The sequence below is a fragment of the Hylobates moloch genome, unplaced genomic scaffold (genome assembly GCF_009828535.3).
Source record: "Hylobates moloch isolate HMO894 unplaced genomic scaffold, HMol_V3 SCAFFOLD_11, whole genome shotgun sequence".
Lineage (NCBI taxonomy): Eukaryota > Metazoa > Chordata > Mammalia > Primates > Hylobatidae > Hylobates > Hylobates moloch.
The window spans coordinates 93,195,761-93,221,807 of NW_026652286.1; the positions used below are offsets into that span (position 1 = coordinate 93,195,761).

Below are 26,047 nucleotides of genomic sequence, written 5' to 3' on the forward strand. Positions count from 1 at the left end.
AGACTTCCTTGGTATCACTCCAGAATTTAACAGATTTGGCAAGTATGTTTTGTAGTTAATGTTTGAGATCATAATCATTTCCTTCATGCTCCTCCTGCCTTCTATTTTTGCTTTTAGTATTGAGGAAGGCTAATGGAATAGAATTGCTTTTGCTCTCTCCCATCTTTACCTGGAATTGAACACATATTTATTGAAGGAATGAGTGGTTTGCAGAAATGTTGCCATTCAGGTGGAGACATGTTTCTCTTTAAATGTATAGCTGGCAAGTTGCCCATATAGCACATAGATATTAACTGAATTATCCACTAAGCTCTGGGATTAGGAGATACAGATTGTGTAGGACTGGGAGTTCTTTCTATTGGCTTATCTTTTCCTAAAACTGTATAACGGGATATGAATACCTTTCTACCTAAGTATCTTGTCATTATACTAGATCTAGTTTTCTGAGTCTCACTTGTGAAAGCTTTTGGTTAACTATTAATAAAAAACTGTACAAAGGGAAGATGATAATGGTTTCTGTTGTAAGGTGGTAGTCCAGGGGTTGAAAGCAAGGATTCTAGTTAGACTGTGAGGTTTTGAATCTAAGCTCCCTCTTCTACTAGTTATATAACTTGTATATGTTACTTAACCTTTCAGAACCCCACATTTCTCTTCAATAAAACAAGGCTAAACATTTTACTTATAGAATTATTGTTATAATTAAATGAATTAATGCATAAAAAGTACTTAAAGCAGATACTGTAAGTATGCAAGTAAAGCTACTCAAGTTTTAGCTATTATTGTAACGATTTTGTTAATTATTGTTCTTATAGATAATGGATGATGTGTTTGGAGCTATCACCTAGCATAATTTTTGACTACCAAATGTCGTTTGAGGCTTTTGAGTGTTCTTCAACTAACCATTCTTCCCAAATGAATATTTTTCAGGGAAGCTAACCGCAGGAAATGTGACACAGTTTACTGTATTGTTCCTTACCTCTATAATGTATGTTTATTCTAGCCGGTTCATCTCTTATATACAAGTTCCACAGAATGATTTTTTTCTAATAAGAATTAAGAAACCTTTGTTCTGATGATGAACTTATTTAAATTTGGGTTTAATTTGATAGAAAAAATTAAGCTATGTTCCCTTAATGGGGAATCTGGCCAATCACCATCCTCCACCCTCCCAGGGTAGAATTTTTTCCAGGAATTAAATAGCTCTATCTAGCAGGGTCTTCTTGCCTTTGGCAGTGGAGCAGTACAAAGGCCACATTGAGCATAGCTGCTGGGGAAACCCTTTTTCCTTCTCTAGCCTATAAATGCTGTTCTGTCTCTGTGAAAAGCCCTGACATCAGCTCTTGGAAAAATCCAAATACTTGTGTTAGAACAAGGCTGAAACACTTGCCTGGGCAGAGACTAATGGCTGAACTATAGTTCTAAGTTTACCAGATTGCCTCTCAGTCTTGTTATGCTTTAAAAAACAAAACAAAAACTATAAGTTTCAGACATAATCTGGAGAAATTAGGGTAGAAAGGACAACTTAATAGCGCCTCCCATTCTTTGCTAGTTTCTTCTTATTTTTCTCTTTTTTTCTAAAAATCTACCTTCAAGATAATGTGAAATTCTTGCTTGAGGAGTGAGGGAGAGAAATACTATATCAACATTATAAACTTTATGCAGTGTTTTCCACATATTAGATGCTGCATAAGTATTTGATGTTTGAGACAAAATAAACTGTAAACAGACTGTACTTAACTTCCTTAGTGTTCAAATTAGATCATGATGTAAAACTCTCTAGTGGTTTTCCATTATATTATGAATAAACTCTAAGCCTGTTTCTGTGGCTCACATTCTTATGTTAGCTGGCCCCTGTCTACTTCTGTGGATCTCATTTCAGCACTACTCTACTACTCTCTTGGTCATTTTCTATGCCTAAGCCACAGTGGACTTTGTATTTCTCAAACACATTAATCTGCTTATCCTTTGTGACTCTTGTACTAGCTGTTTCCTTTACCTGTAATTCTGTGGCCCAGATCTTCCCATGGCTGGCTCCTTCATTTTAAGTCTCAGCTCAAATGCCTCTAAGGTCTTTTTTGAATAAACTAAATTAATGTATTTAGTCAAATAATATCTTTTTTTAATAGCACTTACCACGATTTGAAATTCTTTGGTACAATTTTTTTTTGTGGAGTTTATCTTCCTCCTGTGGAATGTAAGCTGCTTGAGAGCAAGGACCTTATCTGTTCATTAATGTAATCTCCAGAGTCTTGAACCTCCTGGCATAGGTTGGTGTTTGTGTAACTTTGTATGCACTTGGCTGCCTGTAACGGAAAACACAAGTCAAACTGACTTAAGCAGTAATACATTTACTGGCTCACATAAAAAAGAAATCTAGAGGTAGGCTTCAGAGATTTTTGATTTAGGGACATAACTATGTCAAGGGCTCAGATGCTTTCCATCTTTACACTCTTGCCATCAAAATCAGCCTCATCCTAAACTAGTCCTTAAAGATGAATTACGAAGTAGCTGTTAAGGCTGCTTGCTTCTTCACTCAGGTTCAGTGGGAGGGAGAGAAAGAAGTTTCACATCGTTCTCTCAAGAATGAGGAAATACTTTCATAGATGCCACCAGTGAACTTTGTTTCTACTTTTATTGGCTTTTTTGGAACCAACTGCTTACCCAAGAATGGAATTACTGTTAGGCCAAAAAGGCCCATCACTGTTGCTACAGATGGGGTTGGCTTGACCTGAGTCATCTGGACTCTGAGAGGAATAGTAGATAACTGAATAAAATTGGAGTTCTCTTAGAAGGAAGGCTGTGGTTTCTGGGGTAACTTATATCCTCTGTAGTTCTCACTAAAAATGTATGAAATGAGTGAATTCATGTAGTAAAAATGTATTGAATTGTCAGGCACCATAATAGTTAAGTAGAATACAAAATCAAATAGAATGTGGTCCTTGCCTTCAAATAATTTAAAATCTAGTGAGAGAGCCAGACAAGTTAACGGAATATTAAAATTGTTTTAAAAATCAGTTGATTAAAATAATTTAAAAGATGAAAAAGAGAAAAGGGAAACAACAGATGAGACAAATAGCAAGATGATAGACTTAAATACATTAGTAATCACACTAAAGGTAAATGGTCCAAACACCCCCATTAAAATGTATAGACTATCAGATTAAATGAAACAGCAAAGCCCAACTGTATACTACAAGAAACATACCTTAAAATTAAAAATACACATTGTTTAAAAGGATGGAAAAAGATGTGTCCTGCTAATCTACATTAAAGGAAAACTAGACCACATTAATATCAGATAAAGTAGATTTAAGATTATAGAATATCAACAGGGATAAAAAAAGTAATTTCGTACTGATAAAAGGGTCAATTTAAAAAGAAGACATATCTAGGCATGTATACACCTAATAACAAAACTTCAAAATTCATGTAACAAACTGACATAACTGAAAGGACAAATAGACAAATCTACAAACATTGTCAGTTATTTTAGTATCCGTTTTTCAGTAATTGATCAAAGAGATAAAATAAGCAAGGATATAGAATACTTAAACAATACTGTTGACCAATTTGATTTAATTTCATTTTTGGAACATTCCAGCCAACAACCAAATACTTTTTTTTTTTTTTTCATGTTTGCAAGCAAACATGGGACATTTACCATGACAGACAAAATTCTGGGCTGTGAAGTAAATTTCAGTAAATTAAAAGGATTCAAGTCATACAAAGTGTGTTTCCTGGTCACCATGGAATTAAATTAGAAATCAATAAAAGATCTCTGGAAAGTCTCCAAATATTGGAAAATAAATAACACAATTCTTAGTCAACGTGGAAATAAAAAAGGAAATGGCAAAGTATTTTGTATTGGATGAAAATGAAAACAACATATCAGAATTTGTTGGTTGCCATTAAAGCATTACATAAAAATTTATAGCATTAAACACCTATTAGAAAAGAGAGAAGGTCTAAAATCAATGACATCAACTTCTTTTTTATTTTTTTGAGACAGGGTCTTACTCTGTTGCCAGGCTCAAGGGCAGTGGTTTGATCACTACAGCCTCAACCTCCCGGGCTCAGGCTGTCCCCACCTTATCCTCCCGAGTAGCTGGGACTACAGGTGTGCCCCACTAATTTTTTTTAGTAGAGATGGGGTCTCACTATGTTGCCCAGACTGGTCTCAAACTCCTGGGGTCAAGCAATCTTCCTGCCTCGGCCTCCCAAAGTACTGGGATTTCAGGTGTGAGCCACCGTACCTGACCAGTTTCATTTTAAGAAACTGGAAAAAGAAGAGCAAATTAAAACCAAAGCAAGCAGAAGAAAAAAAAAATAGAGATGAGAGCAGGAATCAGTGAAGTAGAAAACAGGAAAACAGTAGCAAACATTAACCCCAAATCTGGTTCTTTTGAGAAAATTAATAAAATTATTAAACTTCTAGCCAGCTGATCAGGATGAAAAGAGAGAAGACACACATTACTAATATCATAAATGAAAGAGGTGACATTATTACAGATTGTTCAGATATTAAAAAAGAAATAGGGTAGGCTGGGTGCAGTAGCTCACGCCTATAATGCCAGCACTTTGGGAAGCCGAGGTGGGCAGATCACTTGAGGCAAGGAGTTCAAGACCAGCCTGGCCAACATGGTGAAACCCCATCTTTACTAAAAATACAAACATTAGCTGGCATGGTGGCGAGAGCCTGTAATCCCAGCTACTTGGGAGGCTGAGGGATGAGAATTGCTTGAGCCCAGGAGGTGGAGGTTGCAATGAGCTGAGATGGCGCCACTACACTCCATCCTGGCCAACAGAGCAAGACTCTATCTCAAAAAAAAAAAAGATAAGGGAGCATTATGAATAGCTTTATGGCAATAAATTTAACAATTTAGGTGGAATATGCTTGGTAATTTTGTAAATTCCAACAATATATATAAATATGTAAATATATATTACATATACATAAAACAGGAAAATACGTAAAATATATATGCACTCTGTGTGTACGTATGTGTGTGTAATGACCAGATAGGGTTTATCCCAGGAGTGCAAGATTGGTTCACCTTACAAAAATCAGGCAGTGTAAGTAAATGGATGGTAAATGGTGGTAACTAGGTTTCTCACTGTCTCAAAGGAGCTAAGCAAGAGAGAAGACTGGAATGAACCCGATGGAATTAGATTAGAATTAGAGATATCAGTATGAACTCATGCTGAGCTTAATATAGATACAGATATATGGATAGCTACAGAAACAATTATAGATATGTTGTATTAGTCTCTACTCACACTGCTAATAAAGACATATCCAAGACTGGGTAATTTATAAAGGAAAGAGGTTTAATTGACTCGCAGTTCCACATGGCTTGGGAGGCCTCACAATCATGGCAGAAGGCAAATGAGGAGCAAAGTCATGTCTTACATGGTAGCAGGCAAGGAGAGCTCGTGCAGGGGAACTCCCCTTTATAAAACCATCAGATCTGGTGAGACTTATTCAATATCCCAAGAACAGCATGGGAAAAGACCCCCCCTTCATGATTCAGTTACCTCCCACCAGGTCCCTCCCACAACATGGGAATTATAGGAGCTACAATTCAAGATGAGATTTGGGTGGGGACACAGCCAAACCATATCATGTGTATGTATACCCCAGTTAGTATAACACATACATTTCCCTGCTCTCTCTGCTGAGAGGGCCTAGAAGTGGTGAGATCGCAGTAGCAGTGAGTGCACCCAGCTCCTGGATCTTGGTTACTAAATATCACTCTCCAATAAAATAGTTCCTTGGAGAAATGGTTGACTCTAAGGCTGCAATAGGGAAAATGCAAGTTGAACCTAGAGTGCCTTGTAGTGCCACAAACAAGAAAGTGCTCAAACAGAAGGGTGAGAGCGTTTCAGTGGCATAAACTGGAAGAATTTGAGCAAGAGAATAACGTAGTATTGGATTGTAACTCAAAGTCTAAAATAAACATACATGAGCCCATACTGATAAAAATGATTACATAAATACATGGGTGAGAAAACACAAATCTTCCTTACAAGAAAATTTCAAATAGTATACATAGATTCCTGTTCCTCCAGGAGATGGAGCTTAATCCTCTCAGATGCTAGTGTGGATTGGGCCTAGTGACTTCTTCAAAGAAAAAAATATGGCTAGGGAAAAATAGTAACTTTACAGGGAGACGTCGAGCAAACACTCCCTTAACCAAATGACCAAGGTTAACATTACTAGTGTTAAGTCATATTGGTGTCACATATCCTCTGATGGGTGATGAAAAGGGTATTTCACCCCTGTGGTATTCCAAAAATAGACCCACATATATATGGAGAACTGATTTTCAAAAGTGCAAAAGGCAATTCAGTTTCAACAAACGGTGCTGGAACAATTGGATTTCAATTGGATATCACACTCTATATAAAAATTATTACAAAATACATTGTAGACCTAAAAGTAAAATAGAAAGTCGCTCAGTTCTTAGAAGAAAAGTAGGGGTAAATCTTTGTGATTTGGAGTTACGCAAAGATTTGTTAGGTATGATACCATAAGCATGGGCAGTGACCTAATTTCCAAATAAAATCACACAGGTATGGTAATCAAGACTTCAGCATATCTTTGGAGATAACACAATTCAACCCACAACAAAGGTTCCCAATTAGGACTGCTTTCATGTTTAACACAGAGAAACTGAGAATCTCTATATGCACTTAGTGCTTTTCACATACTACATAAGAAATGCATCTTCCACGTTTACGTTTACTCTTCAAATGTGTTGGTGTTGTCATTAACAAAATACAAATTCTCCTAAAAATATTATGAATTGTAGCTTTGGGCATTTATTCAGTTTGTAGATAGTACAATAATTGCTATTATGTATATCCCTGGGTTTTGTGTGTTTGTTTGTTTTCTACTTTCAACAGAAATAGGGAGAGAGTCTCTCTCACCGATTTTGTGCCACACTTTGTCACTTGGGCATTAAAATAATTTCACCCTGGCCCTTTGTCTTACAAGGTCTGTTGCCAAAACAAGCTTCTTCAGCTTCTGCTGCTGTTCCCATAAAGATTTGACATGAGTTCATGGAATTGATCTAGGGGACGAGTGTGTCCTCTCTTCTCTGTTTACCTAGTACCCACAGAAACTCCTGTCATTTCTAGTCCGAACTCCCATCTGGATTCCTTACTATAAATGAATTCATCCCAAGCAAGAGATCAAGGGGGAGTGTAGAACTTGGGTTACAAGGATATTTGTTATAACATTCTTTATTATGCTGAAAAATTAGACCCAGCCTAAATATTTACAAAAGGGAACTTGTTAATTAAATAGCCATATCACAGGACACTTTGCAGTTATCAAGAATTATTTAGAACTATGTTTTTTAAATCTTTATCTGATTTGGAAGTTCAATATATAGAATAAATAAAAAACAAAGCAGCAGTCTAGAGCCATCTACACACTCCTGCTCTGTGAGGGACCTCTTTTAAACCTCTAGAATTTTATAGAGCATAGTTTAAAACCAGCACTGTAGTGAAATATTTAATATTGTAAACATGTTGATATTTTATTAAGTTAAAGTTATCAATATGTCCAGTATGCTTTAATTTTTATGAAAGGAAATTTTAAACATTGTATACAGAAATCTATCTCTATTTTGGGAAAAGATGGGAATATATGCATAAAAATGCTAGGTGTTGGGATTATGGGTGATTTTTGTTTCCTATTTTGTCTTTAGTTTTTAAAAGTTTATACATGTACTTCTTTGGACATAAAGAAAGTGAGACATTCCTTCATATTGAAAAGGCAGAGAGAACCATTGCTTTATAGGAAACTACGGTTTGGAAAAACGGCAGTCTCATTACTCAATCCCTTGAGAGAGGAATTATCTTGAAAATGTTATAAAAAATATTAGTAACAGATTTACTAGTGTCAGTGGTCTTGTGTGTTAAGTATATTAGGATAAGCCACATTCGTAACAGCTAATGGAGAAAACATAACTGAATGTCAGTGTTACACAGTGAACTTTGTAGAGCAGTGATTCCCGATTCTGAGATGTTGTAAGAGGAATGTTAGAATTCCTAAAACACTCATCCTCCAACCTTTTAAATTCAGTGCTGTGGTGAGCCATTGTTACTGATAAGAGTATATCCCACTTGTGATTTCTTTGTTTTGGGTCCAGGAAAGCTTTTGTAAAAGCAAGTGTAAAATGGCATGCATATAATTAATTTCCTCATCTTTTCTTCATAAAATCAGAGGTCCTTTTATCGATGGTGGTTTGAAAGTCTGGGGTATTCAGATTTGACAGCAGAAAGTGTGTTTTGTTTTTTTTTGTGATAAACTAAGTGGATTGCTAATTCTGATTGAGGAATTGGTAATGTTTGACACCAGAACACTTGTGAAAAGAAATCTCTTTAGTACAAAACCAAAAATTTAATTACAGCATTTGTTATAACTATAGCCAATAAAAGTATTTCTAATGAAAAAGAATTTCCTCAGAAGAAAATGCTTTCTATGAATGCAGAGGTGTTATATAGAAGATTTAATTGTAATGATATTGGTTATGATCAGTTTTTTTAGTTTTATCTTTACCTGTATTTTATATTCGTATAGCCTCTAAATTTTACATATTAACCATAATACATTTCTTATATAATTAAAAAAATTCTGAACACAAAACAGGAAGTATGTTCAATCTTTATTCCATTAGAGTTCTACTTGGAAAATAGTAATATATAAGGTTTTTATTTCTCCATAAGAAATAGACCTATATAGTCAGGCACAGTGGCTCATGCCTATGATCCCAGTGCTTTGGGAGGCTGAGACTTGAGGATTGCTTGAGGCCAGGAGTTTGAGACCAACCTGGGCAACACAGCAAGACCTGGTCTCTACAAAAAATTCTTAAAAAATGTAGCTGGGTGTGGTGGCATGCACCTGTGGTCCTACCTACTTAGGAGGCTAAGGTGGGAGGATTCCCTTGAGCCCAGGAGTTTGAGGTTACAGTGACCTATGATTGTGCCACTGCACTCCAGCCTGAGTGAGAGAGTGAGACATTGTCTCCAAAAAAAAAAGAAAAGAAAGATAAATACATCTATGTCAAATTAATTCGAGGAGATGGTACACATTTTTAGAGCATATGAGAACTAAGTTTATACTTTTCTAATTTCCTGGGTTTCCTTGATGATTTTTTGGCAAATCCTTGTCTGTTTAGCTTTCTGGCATATGTATGACTGTGGTTGGGCTTCTTTGTACTCAACCAATGAATGCATACCGACTGTAATACCTGAAGGTAGGATGATGAATAAATACTCTGTGATTTGGGGTTAGTATAGTTTTGGTTGTTTTCCCTTCTCCTGAGGTTTCAGAAATAAAAGATTCCTATTCCTGTGATTTTTTGGGCACACAGTAAGAAATATTTAATACACAAGATAAGTCATTATAATTAACTTGTCGAATCACTTTTTCTTGCTGCAGAATGGTATTTTTATGAATGCCTTAGGTTTTTTCAATAAAAAATGCAACCAAACTGCAAATATACTGTGATTTAAAGTGGTAATGTCAGAATTTAAATTTTGAGTAGTACTCTTTTTTTAAATCATAGAATGCTCTATGTTTATTCAAAAAAGTAAAATATTATTAGACAGTATTTTTTATTTTAATTTTGCATTTAAATAAAGTTCTCAAGCTCAGACTGAAGAGTAAACACTGTATGTTGGAGCTTGTCTCAACAACACTTAAAAGCTAAGACTTCCTACTTTTTCAGAAGTACATTTGTATCTTTTGGCAAATGCGTAGAAAGCAGCCTGTCCTAACAAATTTTGTTCACCTATTCTCACTGCAGTTTATAGATTATTAAACATTTAATCAGAATATATTTTATATAAAATATTTATGGGAAAAATGCCCATCCTTAAGAGGACTTTTTTCTACTCTTATTTTTATTATTTTTACAAGTATATTCTGAAGTAGAGAAATGTGAAATGAGATTAAGATTTAAATTCCCAGCAAACAGATTCATGCATTGCCCCTGTTTTATAAGTCATGAGATCATTTTGTAGAGTCCAGTTTATTTACATTTGTTTAATGACATTAATATCTCTTCCATAAGCATGGATTTGATGGTTTGCATGGTGTTTACTGAGGTGAGGGTACTTGTTTAAGTGTTTTGAGGATCTCATAGTTTTCTGGCAGTTCTTTTTACTTGGTTTTCTGAAGTGAATATAGTCTTTAAAAAAAAGCATAAGGTCCTAGTAATCAGATACTCATGATCACAAATGAAAGTGGTGGAGAAACCTTTTAAGAAATATTCACAAAAGTGATAATTTTCCAGATTGTCAATGAGGAAATGGAAGTCTCTAATAAGCTGTTATATTAATTGTGAGCTACATTTCTCAGTCAGCAACAACTAATAGTCAATCTATAATAGCTCCAGCAGAGGGAATGAAAGTAATTTAGAAAAAAATTTACTATTTGATTTGTCAAAGTGTGTCCAGGAAGTAAGAGAGCCTAACTAAGGGGCTGTTGTGCATTTCAGCTCTTCAGTAAAAGTGGTGGTATACTAAGCTATATTTAAGAAGGTAATTTGAGATTTTATATTACATGCTAGTGAATCATTTTTGGATTTTGCACCAGAACTGAGCTCTTTGGTCCCTGCCTGTCTGTGGTTTGTGTTGCAAGGTCCAGAGGCTTAAAACAAAGAACACCATGGGAAATTCTCCATGAGTCATTCTGTCAGCTGTAGCTTCTGTTTTATAGTCGTTCGGATATAACTAGTGTTTTAATGCCAGCTCTCCTAGCCACTTTTCATGCTTTGGTTCTATATGCTAATAAAAAAGTATGGCAGTATGGCTAATGTAGATAGTGTTCAGACTTTTTTTTTTTCCCCAATTCCACAATTTTTAGTTCTTCTAATGGCTCTAAGCTAGACCAGTTATAAATTGTAACTGGTGAAAGGATTTATGACTGTTTATTTTGTTGTTGTTGTGAGGTAAGCGAGTGGTCATTTAATACTTTTGGTTCTGTGAATCTTACTGTCCAGAGAACTAAAGATTGAATTAGCAGTTCAGCTGGAGTCAGCACTATGTGCTAAATCCCTATACTTAAGAGCTCTTGTGTATTACAGACAAATGTCCTCTGAGCTATTTTGTTATTTTGTGAAAAATAATAATAATAGAGCAAGGCAGTTCAGATTCATGTTAGTTTCAAATTTTAAGCACTATGTTTTAAGCCATTCTAATTGTTTTGTAGAAACAGATAAATTAAAAATTTGATTTAAATCCAGCCCATAGGATGCCTTAATCACCTTTGATATTTTAAAGGAGATGAGGAAATAATGGACTTTTTTGCTAGTAAGTGGCAGGTATGGTCAACACAATTTCACTACGTTTGAAAAAAATCACTTTCCTTACTTGCCAGGAAAATTTCAAGCGCAGATTGTAACCTGCTCTTTTTTCTTACAGTGTAACGTCTGAGAAGTTTAAGTATTGACTTGAATTTTCTATGATACAACTTGGTAAATTAAATCTGTGGTTTCATCACTGGCTTTGAATTATATATTTCTATGCATTTTACTTAGCTAAAAACTTATTTGAATATTTAGTCTTTAAATTTATTTTTTCTTTTCTACTTATTTGAATACATATCACTAACATTCAGATTTTATTTTTGTTTTTCTTAATAGTAAATACGTAAGTGGTTACTGCTTGCTAGGCAGTGCTTCTTATTTTCTAATTTAATCCCCAAAACAAATTTATGAGGTATAGGTAGGTGTATTAGTAATTATGTTTTAGAGGAGATGCTTAAAGAGGTTAAGCAACTTGTTCAAGTTCAAATACCTGTTAAATTATGAAACTAGAATATTAACCCAGTTACATTTGTTTCTGAGGAGTCTGTTGCCCCCAAGGCCTTGAAATTTTAGGGAATTTTCATTTATAACAATCAATAATACAATTCCCATCCCACCCTGTCCATTTCTGATTTTCAATAGTATAGTTTCTGCACTGATACTTACATCGTCTTATGATGGTTGAGCCTTAAAATTACCTGAATTGTTGTCTAATTTGCAGAGTTCTTTGTCTAGTAACTCTTCTCAATGGAGTGGGTTCCAATAAAATGGTGCTGTATTTCACTCATTTCAAGTTGCAGTGTTTTTTCTCTTCATTTTAACATCACTAAAATCAGAGTGTATCTACTAATGGAATTCTTGGTAATTCTAAATTTAATAGGTAACATTGTTTGACTGCTAATAAAATCTTAACCACTATCCAATGCAAGAAAAATTTGTTTAACCATCTCCCTTCATTTCAACCATTCCTTATTAAGAAGAACCAACTAGAGTCTCAAATGCTCCTTTATAACTAAACCCAGGGAAGACATATTTAACACCCTAGAGGAGAGAGAAAAGGGTATGAATTAAGGTTTGAGTGTGATATCAGCATTTCTTCTCATACGGTTTCAGAACACTTCTCACTGAAGTATTGTCAAAAGGCTCTTTATGCACTGAAATCAATAAAAGAAAAAAACAATTTCTAGTCGGCCATTTATTATAAGCAAATATGTGACAACACAAAACTTTCTGGTCCTTTGCAATTTTTTAAGTCCAAAAGAAATTCTTTTTAACAATATTAAAGGACTATTCCAGTTATAAAATTGTGTGTTTGTGTATGCTAATTAGAATAATTAAACTTGGTTAAAATGTAAGTCTTACTACATTATTTATTGGGTGAGTGTTATTTAACTACCAAATCACGGTTCCTTCTACTCTGTAATAACACATTGGGAAGGGCCACCTAGAGCTTTAAAATTAGAACTCAGAATTTAACAAGGAAAAGGTATTCTGAATTGAGTGAATAAATGTATTCTGAACATTTAAGGCCTTTGGTTAAGATTTCTAAAATGTAGCTGGGCTTAATATACACAATCAAAAGTAAAGGCAGGCCAGGCGCGATGGCTCACACCTGTAATCCCAGCACTTTGGGAGGCCAAGGCAGGCAGATCACTTGAGGTCAGGAGTTCGAGACCAGCCTGGCCAACATGGCGAAACCCCGTCTCTACTAAAAATACAAAAATTAGCTGGGCATGGTGGCGCACAGCTGTAACCCCAGCTACTCGGGAGGCTGAGGCAGAAGTGTTTGAACCCGGGAGGCGGAGATTGCAGTGAGCTGAGATCTCACCACTGCACTCCAGCCTGGGTGACAAAACGAGACTTAGTCGAAAAAAGAAAAGGAAAAAAAAGGGCATCTAGCCACCATATCCCAGTGAGTCAAATTCCTGATAATTCTTTGCTTTATTAATCATCATTCTTCATTTTGGAATTTGACTTTTTTGCTATCTATTAATAGAAAAATACACACACACACATATAAGTAAACACAGTATATTCATTGTTGACCAAGTGTCCAAGTTATCAATATGATATTTTCAAAAACCAGGCACAGTTTCATTAGGCACCTGTAACATTATGTCATAGTCACATACAGCTGTTCTACATAAATATCTAACCAAAGATATTGTCATGATTTCATGATTAGACTACACGGTGGACAGGGACTTAAAAATGTAGGAGTTTTGTTCACCAGAATTTATTTCATCAGACTAATGGTTGAACTGATGTGTTGCTTAGAACCTGGCCACTTTTTAGCTTTCAGACCTGCCTTTCTGTAGCAGTTGATAGTATGGATTATCTGCTCTTCCTTCCCTTCTGGGACAGCCTTTTCTCTTTTCTAATTCATTTTCTTAATCTTCTACCTCCGTTCTCAATCATGCAGATGCTAGTTTCTCCCCCAGATTTGAGCCTCAGCATTTTTTCAAAATTCCTTGGTGTTTTACATTTCAGTGACCATCAGTAGGTTGATAAATCTGCAACTTTAGCCCCAGGCTTTCTTTGAGGTTCTAGCTTTCTACTTCCAGCTCTCTGATTACCTCTGTCTCAATATTCAGCATATGGTAGGGATTTTGAAAACTATGGGATTATCTTGGTGATTTTCCTAGCTGAAGCAGAGAGAACTAATGAAATAGCCAAGAAGGTTCTTGACATTGTTACTTATGCATATAAGCACATATATGCACACGTATGTACACATATATTTGTTTACTTTAGCACATACTTTAAAGTAGAATTCAATGATTAGAGAAAAAATTATGATTTTAATATTATTTGAGAAGTTCTTAATCTGTACTTTATTGAATGTAGTAAGTAGATTATGATAAGCAAGTTGGACTGTGGGTGTGGTCCTTGTTCATTTTCTCATTCCATTTTTGTCCCCTTTTTTCCTCTCCTTTTTCATTACCTTGTAAGAGAAAATAGCTCAGGAAACTGGTTTACAATCAGTAGTCTGGGAACTTCCGGGATTCTTTACCAGCATCCCCCTGGATGTTACAGTCCCTGACGCAAGCAGCATTGTTTTAGGGTAGGAGTTTTTATAATGGCTGTGAGGTCGAGCGCCTAAGGTTGATAAATGGCAGTTGTTATCCTTTGCAGAAACTCAGTTGGAATCCTTTTCTGTCAACTTATATGTTCATCTGTAAGTTAAGAAACATGTTCCCATTGCCTCCCTCTCCCACCTCAACAATTATGGACAGACTGCTTAGGAACTCCTATTTCTGAAGATTTCGTGGTCTTTTGTAAAGTCAGTTTGTTCTCTAGAGCAGTGTCATCTTGTCCCAGAACCTCCTTTACTTATTACCACTACTTCTTTGTAAGTTAACATGCTATCACTGATTAGGAAAGGTTTTAGATTCTTTGTCTTTTTCTATGGATCAATTTTGGTTTAAATAGGTGTCGAAGGGAATTGTAAGTCAGCTTGTATTTTAGAGGTTTTGTTTCTACCTCCATGCCAAATGAAATGTAGTCATTGAAGTATCATTGTATTATGTTTATTTCTTACTGTCTTTACTAATAGGCTTTTTTAAAACCCTAGTTTTACTAATGTTCTTAATAAAGTACGGTTCCTATTACTAAATAATCTTTACATAAAATGCCATAGGTTGAAATAATTTAAAAGGCAGAAATCAAAATGTGGGATGATATTTGAGAGGACTTAGATTAGCATTTATATATAGCATCAAGCACTTATCAAGAAGCTTCCAGCAGTATTCATTTAAAAGAGAGACAACCAGGAGGAAATGCTGTAGTTCTTTCAGCTTATAGGACCCCCCAGAAAAACAAGACAGGAAAGTGCCCTTTGTTTTCTACTTTTGGAAGGTATTTTTTGTAACCGATAGTACTTTAATGTTAATTTTTTTCTAGATATCTGTTATTAAATCTAAACCTAATAATTGAGGATCACGATGACATAGATCAATAGTGCAGTAATCAGCACCCAGATATTTTGGGAAGTAGTGTGAAGTGATGGGAAGGAAGGAACTTTCCCTTCTAGGAAAACAGTGAGAATAATATTTTAATGGCAAAATATTTCTTTTTGTCTTGACTTTTAAAAACCTATAAAATGGAAAGTATATCTCTTCATAGAGATTTCTTTTTCTCAAGATTAAACGAGATAATACATGTGAAAATAATGGGTAGCATTTAGTAAGCCCTTTATAAATTTAGCAATTGCTCTTATTATTGGGATTTTTAAAAAGAAAAGCTATATTCTAGGACAGCTGATGGTAAATGCACTGGCAGTTTAAGATTTAACAAAGTAGTTAAGATACTTAAACATGGTGTTCAACTTCCTATTCCTCCAGTTTATTGATTCTTGCTATTGGAAAGTTACCATAAGATTTAAATCTCTTATTCTGGTTCAGTAGGATGAATAAATTTAGTAACAAAATCTTATAAGTAAAATAACTACATCTATCCTTATTTTTTCTTTGTTTCAGGTTTCCCCTCAAAAAACCTATAAGGTAAGTTTGCTCAATTGCACTTTATACTGAAGTTTAGGTTATATTTTAATTATAAGCATCCCTTTGAAATTATGGTGGATTTTTGTGGCTTTTGAGAATGTGTATTCAAGTAATTCAAAATTTCAAAATGTTTTACAAATTTAAAATATAGAAGATGTTACTTTTTCTGGAAGACAGCATTGTTTTGATAATATTTTTAATATAAGCATTTGAAAATTTTGTTCAAGGTGATATTTAAGGTCACTCTGAAGAGAATTAATTTTAAAATCTATTTGTGACTGTTTTGAATTATGAGGAGCTTGGGAGGTGAAAATAGAATGCTAGTTTTTAATGTGTTTTATCACTTGTGTGACTATAATTGCCTTTAGTTAATGAACTTTGGCACTAGTTTAGTCTTAATTACTTTATTTTTTATTTTATTTTATTTATTTATTTATTTTGAGACGGGGTCTTGCTTTGTCGCCCAGGCTGGAATGCAGTGGCGCGATCTCGGCTCACTGCAGGCTCCGCCTCCCGGGTTCATGCCATTCTCCTGCCTCAGCCTCCCGAGTAGCTGGAACTACAGGCACCCGCCACCACACCTGGCTAATTTTTTGTATTTTTAGTAGAAACGGGGTTTCACCGTGTTAGCTAGGATGGTCCCAATCTCCTGACCCTGTGATCCGCCCTCCTTGACCTCGCAAAGTGCTGGGATTACAGGCGTGAGCCACCGTGCCCGGCCTAGTTTTTAAGACAGTGAAGAAAAAAATCCAAAATGTTCAAATATATCTATGCCTGTATCCATGTCTATATATTTATTCATTTCCAGGTATTAAATGCCTCTTCCTCAGTATTTTTGCTTTCAGCATTTCTTCTGTTAATTATCATAAATATAAAATCTAGGTAGTATGTCATTCCTAATTATTATATTTTATCATTTTTAGTGTCAGCATAGTCCAGGATCCAATGCTAACTTTGGCATTTCAGTGAATATGTGTATGTGTACATATGTTTTATTGCTATGGTCTTGTCACCTAACCATTATCTGATCAGTGTAATTGGCTAAGTCATAGAAAAAATAATAATAATGTCATTTGTCCTTAAAGTGGTTGGCTAAGACTTCTGTGGCTAGAACTACCTAGGCAGGCTTAAAATGAGGCTTGCCTAAGGCTTGCTTTTTAAATTTTAAACCAGTCTCATGCATGCTCTATTTATACAGTGATTTTGAACTTGACGTTGTATATGTAGAGTTGGAGAATGTGTTTAATTCCTTTTAGGCACTGTGTTTTTTTTTTTTTTTGTCTGTTAAATGGAAATGATAGTATTGACTTGTGAAAACCACACACAAAAAAATATAAGCAGTTACTTGTAAGAATAAGAGACTTTAATGCTGAATACTATTTTTAATTATTTTAAGCACTTTTTATAATCAAGTAAATAGACTGTGTATCACCAAAACTTATTGAAAAATGTAAATTAGAGAGGCTTATGGTGCTGTGTAAAGTAAACTGATTTCTTGGTTTCTCTTGTAAGATCCACTTTTGGAATTTTAAATTTTTTATTCTAATGATTTTCTTGCACTAAGCATTTGATTACTTTGCTTTAATTTAGGCATGGAAGTATTTTGAACCGAGAGTCACCAACAGATAAGAAGCAGAAAGTTGAGCGCATTGCATCACATGATTTTGATCCCACAGGTAAAACACTATTTATTCTTTCAAAGATTATTGAGAGTAGTGAAGTTCAGAATAATAGAGCTTAAGCTACCCGAAACACTCAGGAATAGTTGTTTGATCTGTTTTAGGACTCTCACATTCCTCCAATTATATCATAATAAGGCTTTTGCGTTTAGCAGGAATGCAAGCATTTTTAACTTCCAACACTGTACATTCCACTACAGAAGTATCATTGTAGATTATATTATATCTTTAAGTAGTGATAATAATAGAAATGGTTATATAATAATTGGAGATTTGGTCAGATCAAGGACTCGGTATTAAGTTGAATCATGGTATAAGCAGTAGTATGTCGTAAAACCAAGGCTCTAACAACTCTACACTTCTGTAGTCATCTAAAAATTCAATTGTGATTATGGTGAATTGGAGTTTTAGATAAATCAATTTCACAAATTAATGATTGTCTCATTTTAGAGTAAACAAATGAATAGAAATCCCTTTCTTTCAGTTAAAAAGTATTCTGAACTTAAAGAGCTGTCTTTCAACCTAAGCAGTGTCGATCTTTCCTAGGGTTGTCACGTTAACAGACTTTCAGATTGATCTCCTTTTAAAACATCTAGGCTTTTTCCTTTTGCTTTCTCCTTGTAAACTTACTCAGTATTCGATTCATAGAAAGTGCTTGGTAATCTTGCTTTTTTCATTTGAAACTGATATATATTTTTTGTGCACATACCATTTTATTCACTTGCATATCCCTTTGACAAGAGAGGAAGTAAATCTCGCAATCTCAGATACATAAAAATAAAATAATGTATCTATTTTTAGGTATTTTTTACTTAGAAATATAATTTTAAATATTTAATAGAGAATAGTGTGTTTTATTTATCTAAGACGTTTCATACTTTATTAGTATAAACTCCTTTATTTTGAAAAAATATTATAAATATTATCTAGGAAGCACACAGATAATCATTTTCTGCATTTTGGGTAGTGGGTAAAATGAAATTCCAGTCATCAATTTAGGAGGCTTTGGTTGTGGGACTATGTATTACGTCACTTACGGATCTCCATGAAGAGAGAATTTTCCATTCCGATGCCTAATTTTGTAGTCATGGGGCTCAGAGGCTTTCATTTACATGATTAGGTATTGTCTTGCCAATAAAGTCAAAAGTTTCTGCCCTATGTTCACAAAAATATAATCTTGTTAGGTTTATTTTGTATCTACGTCTGTGCTGTGCCCATCTCCAGAGACAGATTTAAGCAAAGGTGTATGCAATGCTTCATAATGAGATCATTATAGCTTTTAGTGCTTTTGTCATCTCTACAATTACCAGGTGATATATTTTGTGTACTATTCATGTGTTGTTTTGTTTGAATATATTTTTATTGCAGTGTCTTTTCTTCGATAAATCTTTAAAATATGTCATTACCTGTGCTGTTTGTGACTATTCTAAGTGCTGTCATCTGTTATGTTCATACTTTGTGTTTGCACGATTTAACTTGATCATGATTCATTCCTTTTTCCCCATGAATTTTTCCCCTTACATTGGTCTCCATATTTTCTATATCTCTCTCCTTTTCTCCCGCTCTTGTGCAGATAGCTCCTCCAAGAAGACAAAGTCTAGTTCAGAGGAGAGTAGATCCGAGATATATGGTAAGCTAATGTAGCTAATTCAGCCTTGCCCTTTGGAGCTTGCTTCATGGTGTTCCTTTTCTGTTCTTTTTTTCTTTCTTTCTTTCTTTCTTTTTAAATAACTGCAGCCTTTCTTGTGTCTGCTGTGCATGGCATGATCTACTGCAGGGAAAGGGAGCCTGGGGTTTTAACGTGGCTGTGATGTGGAAGCTTAAGGTTGCTAGAAACTAACATTGTAGATTAAGAGTAGGCCACATTGCCCATCTTCTCCCGTCTTGTTTATGGTAGGAAGGTGATTATCTCTAATATGTTTGGGTCAGGTTCCTCCAAATAACATGAATGGGCTTTGAATTCTTGTCATCTTCTTCCCACGTCTCATTTGCAGAGTTTGGATCATGAAGAATTTGAGGAATTAAGTCTTTTCCTCTAAGTATAACACTGGTGTAATTTAGAAGTATTAGCAGTTCTTTGGAATTTTTATTTCATTTTTTGCTTGTTTATTTTTAATTGCCTCTTCATGTGGAAAAGTCATTCTTGTATAATTTATCCACGATGGCAAAAATACGTAAGTATTTTATTTTCATAGCTTGAAGAATTTGTGCCTTTGAGAAGTTTCTCTGAAGCTTAATCGGAATGGGAAAATTTCAAAATGGTACCTTTTAAAAATAATCTTAACAAAGAGCAAGTTTAACCTGAGTGGTCAACTTTTGCAGCAGATGATTGAAATGCTAATATTTCTAGACTGTGTCCTGTCTTCCAAAGATACAATAAACCATGTTTGTGAAGTTCATAACTATTTTTCCTTTTCCTTTGCAGTTTTACCTGCCCTCTTTCCTTCTTTTGGAGTTTGATTAGGGTTTTGTTTTGGGTTTTTTTCTTGTTTTTTGAGAAAAGTGAATAGGAGAGGAATTACCTGGAGCTAAGACTTTAAAAATAACTTCTGAAAGGCTGATAAATTATTTCTTTTTTTAGGAAGATTCCAAATTTGGCCTCAAAGGGAAATCAGGTCATCTTTAATAGAGGCACAAGTCTGTAGAGTAGAAGCTCCCCCAGGTGCAGATGTTTCCTAGCTTGATATATAGGAGAGGAAAAAATACAGGAATTGCCCTCCCTCTTTTAAGACATTTGATAATTCGTATCTGCTAGCACTTGAGCCCATATCAGATACTTTTTAGTATTAAGAAAGCTCAGTGTTTGGTTCTAAACCAGTTAATGCTTCTATGTTAGATACAGACACGTAGTTCTTTACTTGGGTTTTTGTGACCACTGCTTTTTCTGTGTATACCTTTTACAGTAGTTCAGTAGTAAATGTATACTATGCCTTGTGGCACATCAAGTTTACACTTTTTCTTCCTTTCAGAGTATTTTGGCTGCTGATAAGTAAGAAATACCTAATTCCTCGAGACTCTATCTTTCTGTGCTATATAAAGAGCTTTCTGTAGTTTATCCTCTCCTTAGGAACATGAACATTTATAGCTCTATTCTTTTTCAGTAGCCTTTGCAGTGTTCTATTTCTTCTTCCTCTCCATTTTCTTAGATCTGTGATGTGTATTTAGAAGCTTGTTCTGTGCTTTGGATGAAGATTAACAATTTAGGAACCTCTGACTAGAAATATTATACTAATATTTTTCTTAGCAGTGGTAGAAACATTAATACTAGTTCAGACATGCCATTGGCTTGGTAGTGATAGAAACATTTTAAGTGGTAATCGGGAAGTAAGGTGTGGCTTCTCTGTGTGTTTGGTTTTTGAGAACCCTTGAAATACCTTTTTTGGAAGGAACTGAGTCCACAAGTCCTCAAAAAGCACTCTTCGGAGGGATGAGTTGATTAGAACAGAATTAGCATGCTAACATAAATCTCTTTGACATTACAAATATTTTATCACCTGTGTGAATAGACTTCTTTAGATTACGTACAGTTAGCATAGATGAAAAAGTCTCTGGGGATTCAGAAAAGCTTGAAACTACTGATTGGAGTCATAGCAACTGGTGACGTTCTGCTTTAGTGTAGGGTCTTATTATAAGCCCACTTCAAACTTTAGAGATTATACATTGTTTTCTCGGGGTAAAATTCATTAGCTGGGTACTTAACAAAAATGCTAGTTACTCACATATTATTTATTTTAAACTTTCTTGGCTTTTTTTTTTTTTTTTTTTTTTTTTTGAGACAAGATCTCGCTGTGTGGCCCAGGATGGAGTATAATGGCACGATCATGACTCACTGCAGTCTCAACCTCCTGGGCTCAAATGATCCTCCTACCTAAGCCTCCAGAGTAGCTGGGACTACAGGTGCACACCACTGCACCCAGCTGTTTTGTTTGGTTTTTTTAATAGAGATGAGGTTGTTGAAGGAATGATTCGCCAGGGGAAAAAAAAAGAAAGAAATAGTAGAGACAGAGTCTTGCCATGTTGCCCAAGCTGGTCTCTGTCTCCTGAGCTCAAGCAGTCCTCCTGCCTTGGCCTCCCAAAATGCTGGCATTACAGGCAGGAGACACCGCACCTGGCTTCTTAGCCATTTTTAGAGCTACTTTGTGAAATAGATTTATTTTGTGCATCTTAAAAGGAAACCAAGTGTTTGCTTTGTATTGACTTTTTTTGTTACATTTCTGCCCAGTGCGGTCAGTCGGTTGTTTATTCCATTTCCCTTTATTTTTCACTCTCTACCTGTTAGAGTCTATTAAACGTGTATGGATGTGTTTTCTGATCTACAATTTTTTTTAATCTTTATTTTATTATTATTATCCTTTAAGTTTTAGGGTACATACTTTTGTGGGTTACTGTAGGAAATGAGAGATTCAGCAAGGGAGTTCTGAGTTAGACCATAGCTGCTTCTTAACCGCTGTCTTGGTGTCTGAACAGATTCCTGCTGACAGTATTCGGTTCAAGAAAATAAGTTACGTCTTTTTAAAGCTGTCTTAGTGTGCTCAGGCCACTGTAACAAAGTGCCATAGACTGCGTGGTTAAAGCAATAGAAACTTATTTTCTCACAGTTCTGGAGGTTAGAAGATCAAGATCAGGATGTCAGTGTGATCAAGTCAGAAGATTGCCTTGCTGGCTTGCAGATGGCTGCCTTCTTGCTGTTTGCCTCACGTGGCCTTTCCTCCATGTTTGCCAATGCCCTTTCTTTGGTGTCTATGATATTACATCAACCTGGTTCTTTACTCTTTGTAATTATTTTGTCTCTCTTTATTTGATTGTTTTTTCCCTCTTGTGTTATACATGTAGGCATGACCCAAGTTTCTGTCCCCAATCTTTCTTCCAGTCTCCAGTCTTAAGTGTCCCATAAATTCAGAGTGACCAAACTGGAGTTCATCATTGTTCTCTATAGCTGGAAATCGATCTTCCTCTTTATTTCCCTAATTCTTGTAATGACACTGTCATTCTTCCACTCACCTAGTCTTATATTTCTATTAAAGTTATATTTGACTTCTCCATTTTCCCTTGTCCCCCGTGGTCAGCTATTTGCCAGGTCCTCTTGATTTTCTACCATCACAATATTTTTCATCCTTCACTCTTTGGTTTCAACCCCACTGCCTTGTCCATCATTTTATTAGACTATTTTAATAGATTCATAACTTACTTTTATTTCAGTTTCACATTGATTCATTAACTTTTCTCCATTCTGTATTCTGCCTTGACTTGTCAGGTTAATATTATTTAAAGTAAGAATTTGGTCATTCACTTGCTAAGAAAGTACAGGTAGTTATTAAGATAACACCACAATTTGTTCTACTCTGATTCTCCTTCAGCGTTTCATTTTCCAAATATGTTTTGGCATTCTTCCTTTGCACATACCATTTCTGTTGTCTTGAATGAATTACCACCTGTAACTTAGAATCCTACTCATCTTTCAAGGCTCAATTCAAGTACTGCCTTTTCCTAGGATTGCCCAGCTACTTTTGTTGTTTCTGAATGTTGACATCTTGATTTGTATTTAATTACTTATATTTATGTTTATCTTTACATCTCCCATAATGCTGAACATATTGGAGGCACTCATTAAGTGAGTTTTGAATGAATGATTGTTGAGATTGACATAGGAAGTATTTTAGTAGAGAAAATTGATGGAATAAGATCTTGACTCATCCTAATTGAATCTTTCTTTCCTTCTGAAAAACTTGAAGATAGAAGAAAATGTAACTTAGAGACATTTTTCTGGTAGTGGTCTGAAAGAATGAAATCAGCATACTTGGAATTTAAGGCTCCTCTTGCTGGCAAGATTGTGCATTTAGAATCAAGAAGCTTCTTAATCAAAGGATTATCTGAGGTCTTACTCATAAAACATGTATGTCTGGCACCAGTTTAAAATGAGCTGTTTTTATGAGGTTGCACATGGCCCTTCTCCACTCCCTTCCCTGAAGCTAATTCTTAAGAGCTGAAACTTAGAGAAGTTTGGTCATGAAGTAAAATAAAAGGTGAAGAAAGACTAATGTGCTTTCACTAAAGTCAATGTAATATGGAAGATTTAACAGGTTATCTTACATGTTTAACACTCCATTTTCATTAATATGCTCCACACTCTATTTTCATTATGGGAGTTATGGCCTTCTTTCAGGAACAGTTATAGAATAAAACTTCATTTTTTTTCACTTTCAAAATATGATCATTGGTAATTATCTATTGAGTAAGAAGCAAGCAGTCTTTTTATGTTAGTTTTAAATGCCACATTGTTATAACAGAAAAAATATGTCTTTTGTTATGATAAGGAAATAAAACAGAAATGGATAGTATTTATGTAAATTTGATATAACATCTTTACTTCACTGATGAGATGAAGCATGATATCAGGTTTATCAGCTTCTAGGCAAAATATGATTTTTAAGAAACAGGAAATAAAGTTGGTTTTGTAACTAGAGGAATTATTTTGGGGTAGATGGAAAATCAAATTATTATAGTTGGAATTTTGCCAGGACAGAAGGTTAATTAGTGTTCTTATAGAAATGTTTCTCTACTTTGCATAGTCTTCAAGGCTGTGATTTTTTTTCTAATTAGAAAGTGTTTGAGTATGTTTATTTAAAATTTCCTTCATGTATAAAATTCAAATATATTTAATAACTATTTAGTGAGCACCCATTATATGCCAGGCACTATACTAAGGGATAGAGATACAAAGATAGAAGTGACTGTACCTAGTTTCTGGTTGCTCACAGTCTGGTACAAAAGAATTGCAATACACTTTGATAAGTGCAATGATAGAGATATGCACTCATTTACCATTACTCTATATGCACTTAAAAAAACAGCTGTGAAGAAATACTCATATGGCACTAAGAACAATGGGACCGAAGAGTTATTACTAGGACTAAGTCTTTTGTTTTTTTGAAAAACGTGTTTATTATTACTGTTATTTTTTGTAGAGAAGAGATCTTGCTAAGTTGCCCAGGCTGTGCTCAAACTCCTGGCCTCAACCCGTCCTCTTGCCTTGGCCTCCCAAAATGTTGGGATTACAGGTGTGATCCACTGTGCCTGCCTGTTAGGATTAGGTTTGAAGGAAGTTTAAGTCTCAATGGTTTTACTTTTTGAACACTCTGCCTGTGTCTATGCAAAGTGCTGGCATATAGCACATACCAAAGTAATTAGGTGGCCTTACAGAACTCATATTCACAGATAGATACATTTGTATGGTAGTTATGATTAATAATCTTTATACCAGATGATAAAGGATTTAGCAACAAAACAAAAGTGTGGACTATATGAGTTGTGAAAATCAGAAAAAGTAAAAATGACGAAAGCTGGTTTTGGGGTTTTTTTAATTAATGAAATTTGAAGATTGCTATTTTAGAGTTATGAGTCTACTTTTATCTTTGGCTTTCTCTGTAACATACAGGGCCTATTATCTGTACCATTTTCTGATTCTTAAACATTGTCATTTTTTTCTCCATTTGTTTTCAGTATTGTCCTGCCAGGACTTTATGTTCTCTGAGAACAAAAACTCCAAGTAGTTTTGGGTTCTTCATAGCACCTATGGACTGCACTGTTAAATAGCTAGTATGGACAGATGCTCAATGCAAATTTGCTAAAACAAATAAAAGAAGTAGGATTTTTGTGTGTGTGTGTCAAAAAGGATAGTTCAAAGATATGATAATTTAGCCAGTATTGGTGATTTTAGTTCTACAGAGGGTGGAATTTTTCCCTCTGTGGTAGGTTAAAACAGCTTCTGGTCAACAAATAGAATATTTCTCTGAAGAAAAAGAAAAAACATTTCATTTGATTTTGAATGAGAGGGAACATAATAGATTTGAGCATTTGAAGGACTGGATTTCTGAATTTTGAATGGTAGGATGGCTTCGTTTCCAGTTAATTGTTACCACAAATCTAAATTTATGCAGACACCACAGACGGACAAGACACTAGTATTGTTAATTTGAATTTTATAGATTCTGAATTGACTGTATGTGTAACACTTTTTATATTGGTCTACTGATTTAAAGTACATGTTAAAGTACATCGGTCTCACATTAGCAGGTAAATATAAAATAATAAATGTGGCTAATACAGTGGATTTGGGGAGAAGAAAAAATTGAATAGGATGTGTGCATACTTCTTTTTCCTTTTCCTCTTTATTCTTTGTCCCTCATCTTCTCCTTTTGCTGTAGAAATAAGAGGGAAGGTTATCAGACTGAGACTGTTATGAATTGGAGAAAACAGGTGTGCTATATTCTGAAGTAATACTAATAGATTTTCTTGATTCTTATTAATCTATTAGGATTCTAGGCATATTTATAAAATTGACTGTGCGTGGTGCTGTTTTTTTCTCTCTGATGACCTCCCTTTCTGAGCTTCCTTTCATCTCTAGACTTGTCTGCTTGTCTGAATTTCATTAATTCATAAGCAATTTTTGTAAGTTTCCTTCTGTCCCAAAATACATGCAAGGTTCTGAGATAAGATTGTGATCAAGATACAGCCCCTACACCTTTGGAGCATAAAATCTAATGAA

At 34.9% G+C, this 26,047-nt stretch overlaps 1 protein-coding gene across 3 annotated transcripts in view; it reads left to right on the forward strand.

The window, feature by feature from the left end:
- The window catches only part of ARHGEF12 (Rho guanine nucleotide exchange factor 12), a 149,755-nt gene that overhangs the window by 55,167 nt on the left and 68,541 nt on the right, over positions 1 to 26,047 (forward strand). For 2 of the 3 annotated variants that reach the window (XM_032167722.2, XM_058424524.1), the window contains exons 2-4: positions 15,800 to 15,823; positions 17,414 to 17,499; positions 19,076 to 19,132. In XM_032167722.2, coding sequence (XP_032023613.1) covers positions 15,800 to 15,823; positions 17,414 to 17,499; positions 19,076 to 19,132 — 167 coding nt within the window. The remainder of the gene's footprint in view (positions 1 to 15,799; positions 15,824 to 17,413; positions 17,500 to 19,075; positions 19,133 to 26,047) is intronic. The other variant, XM_032167724.2, reaches the window with a different exon arrangement.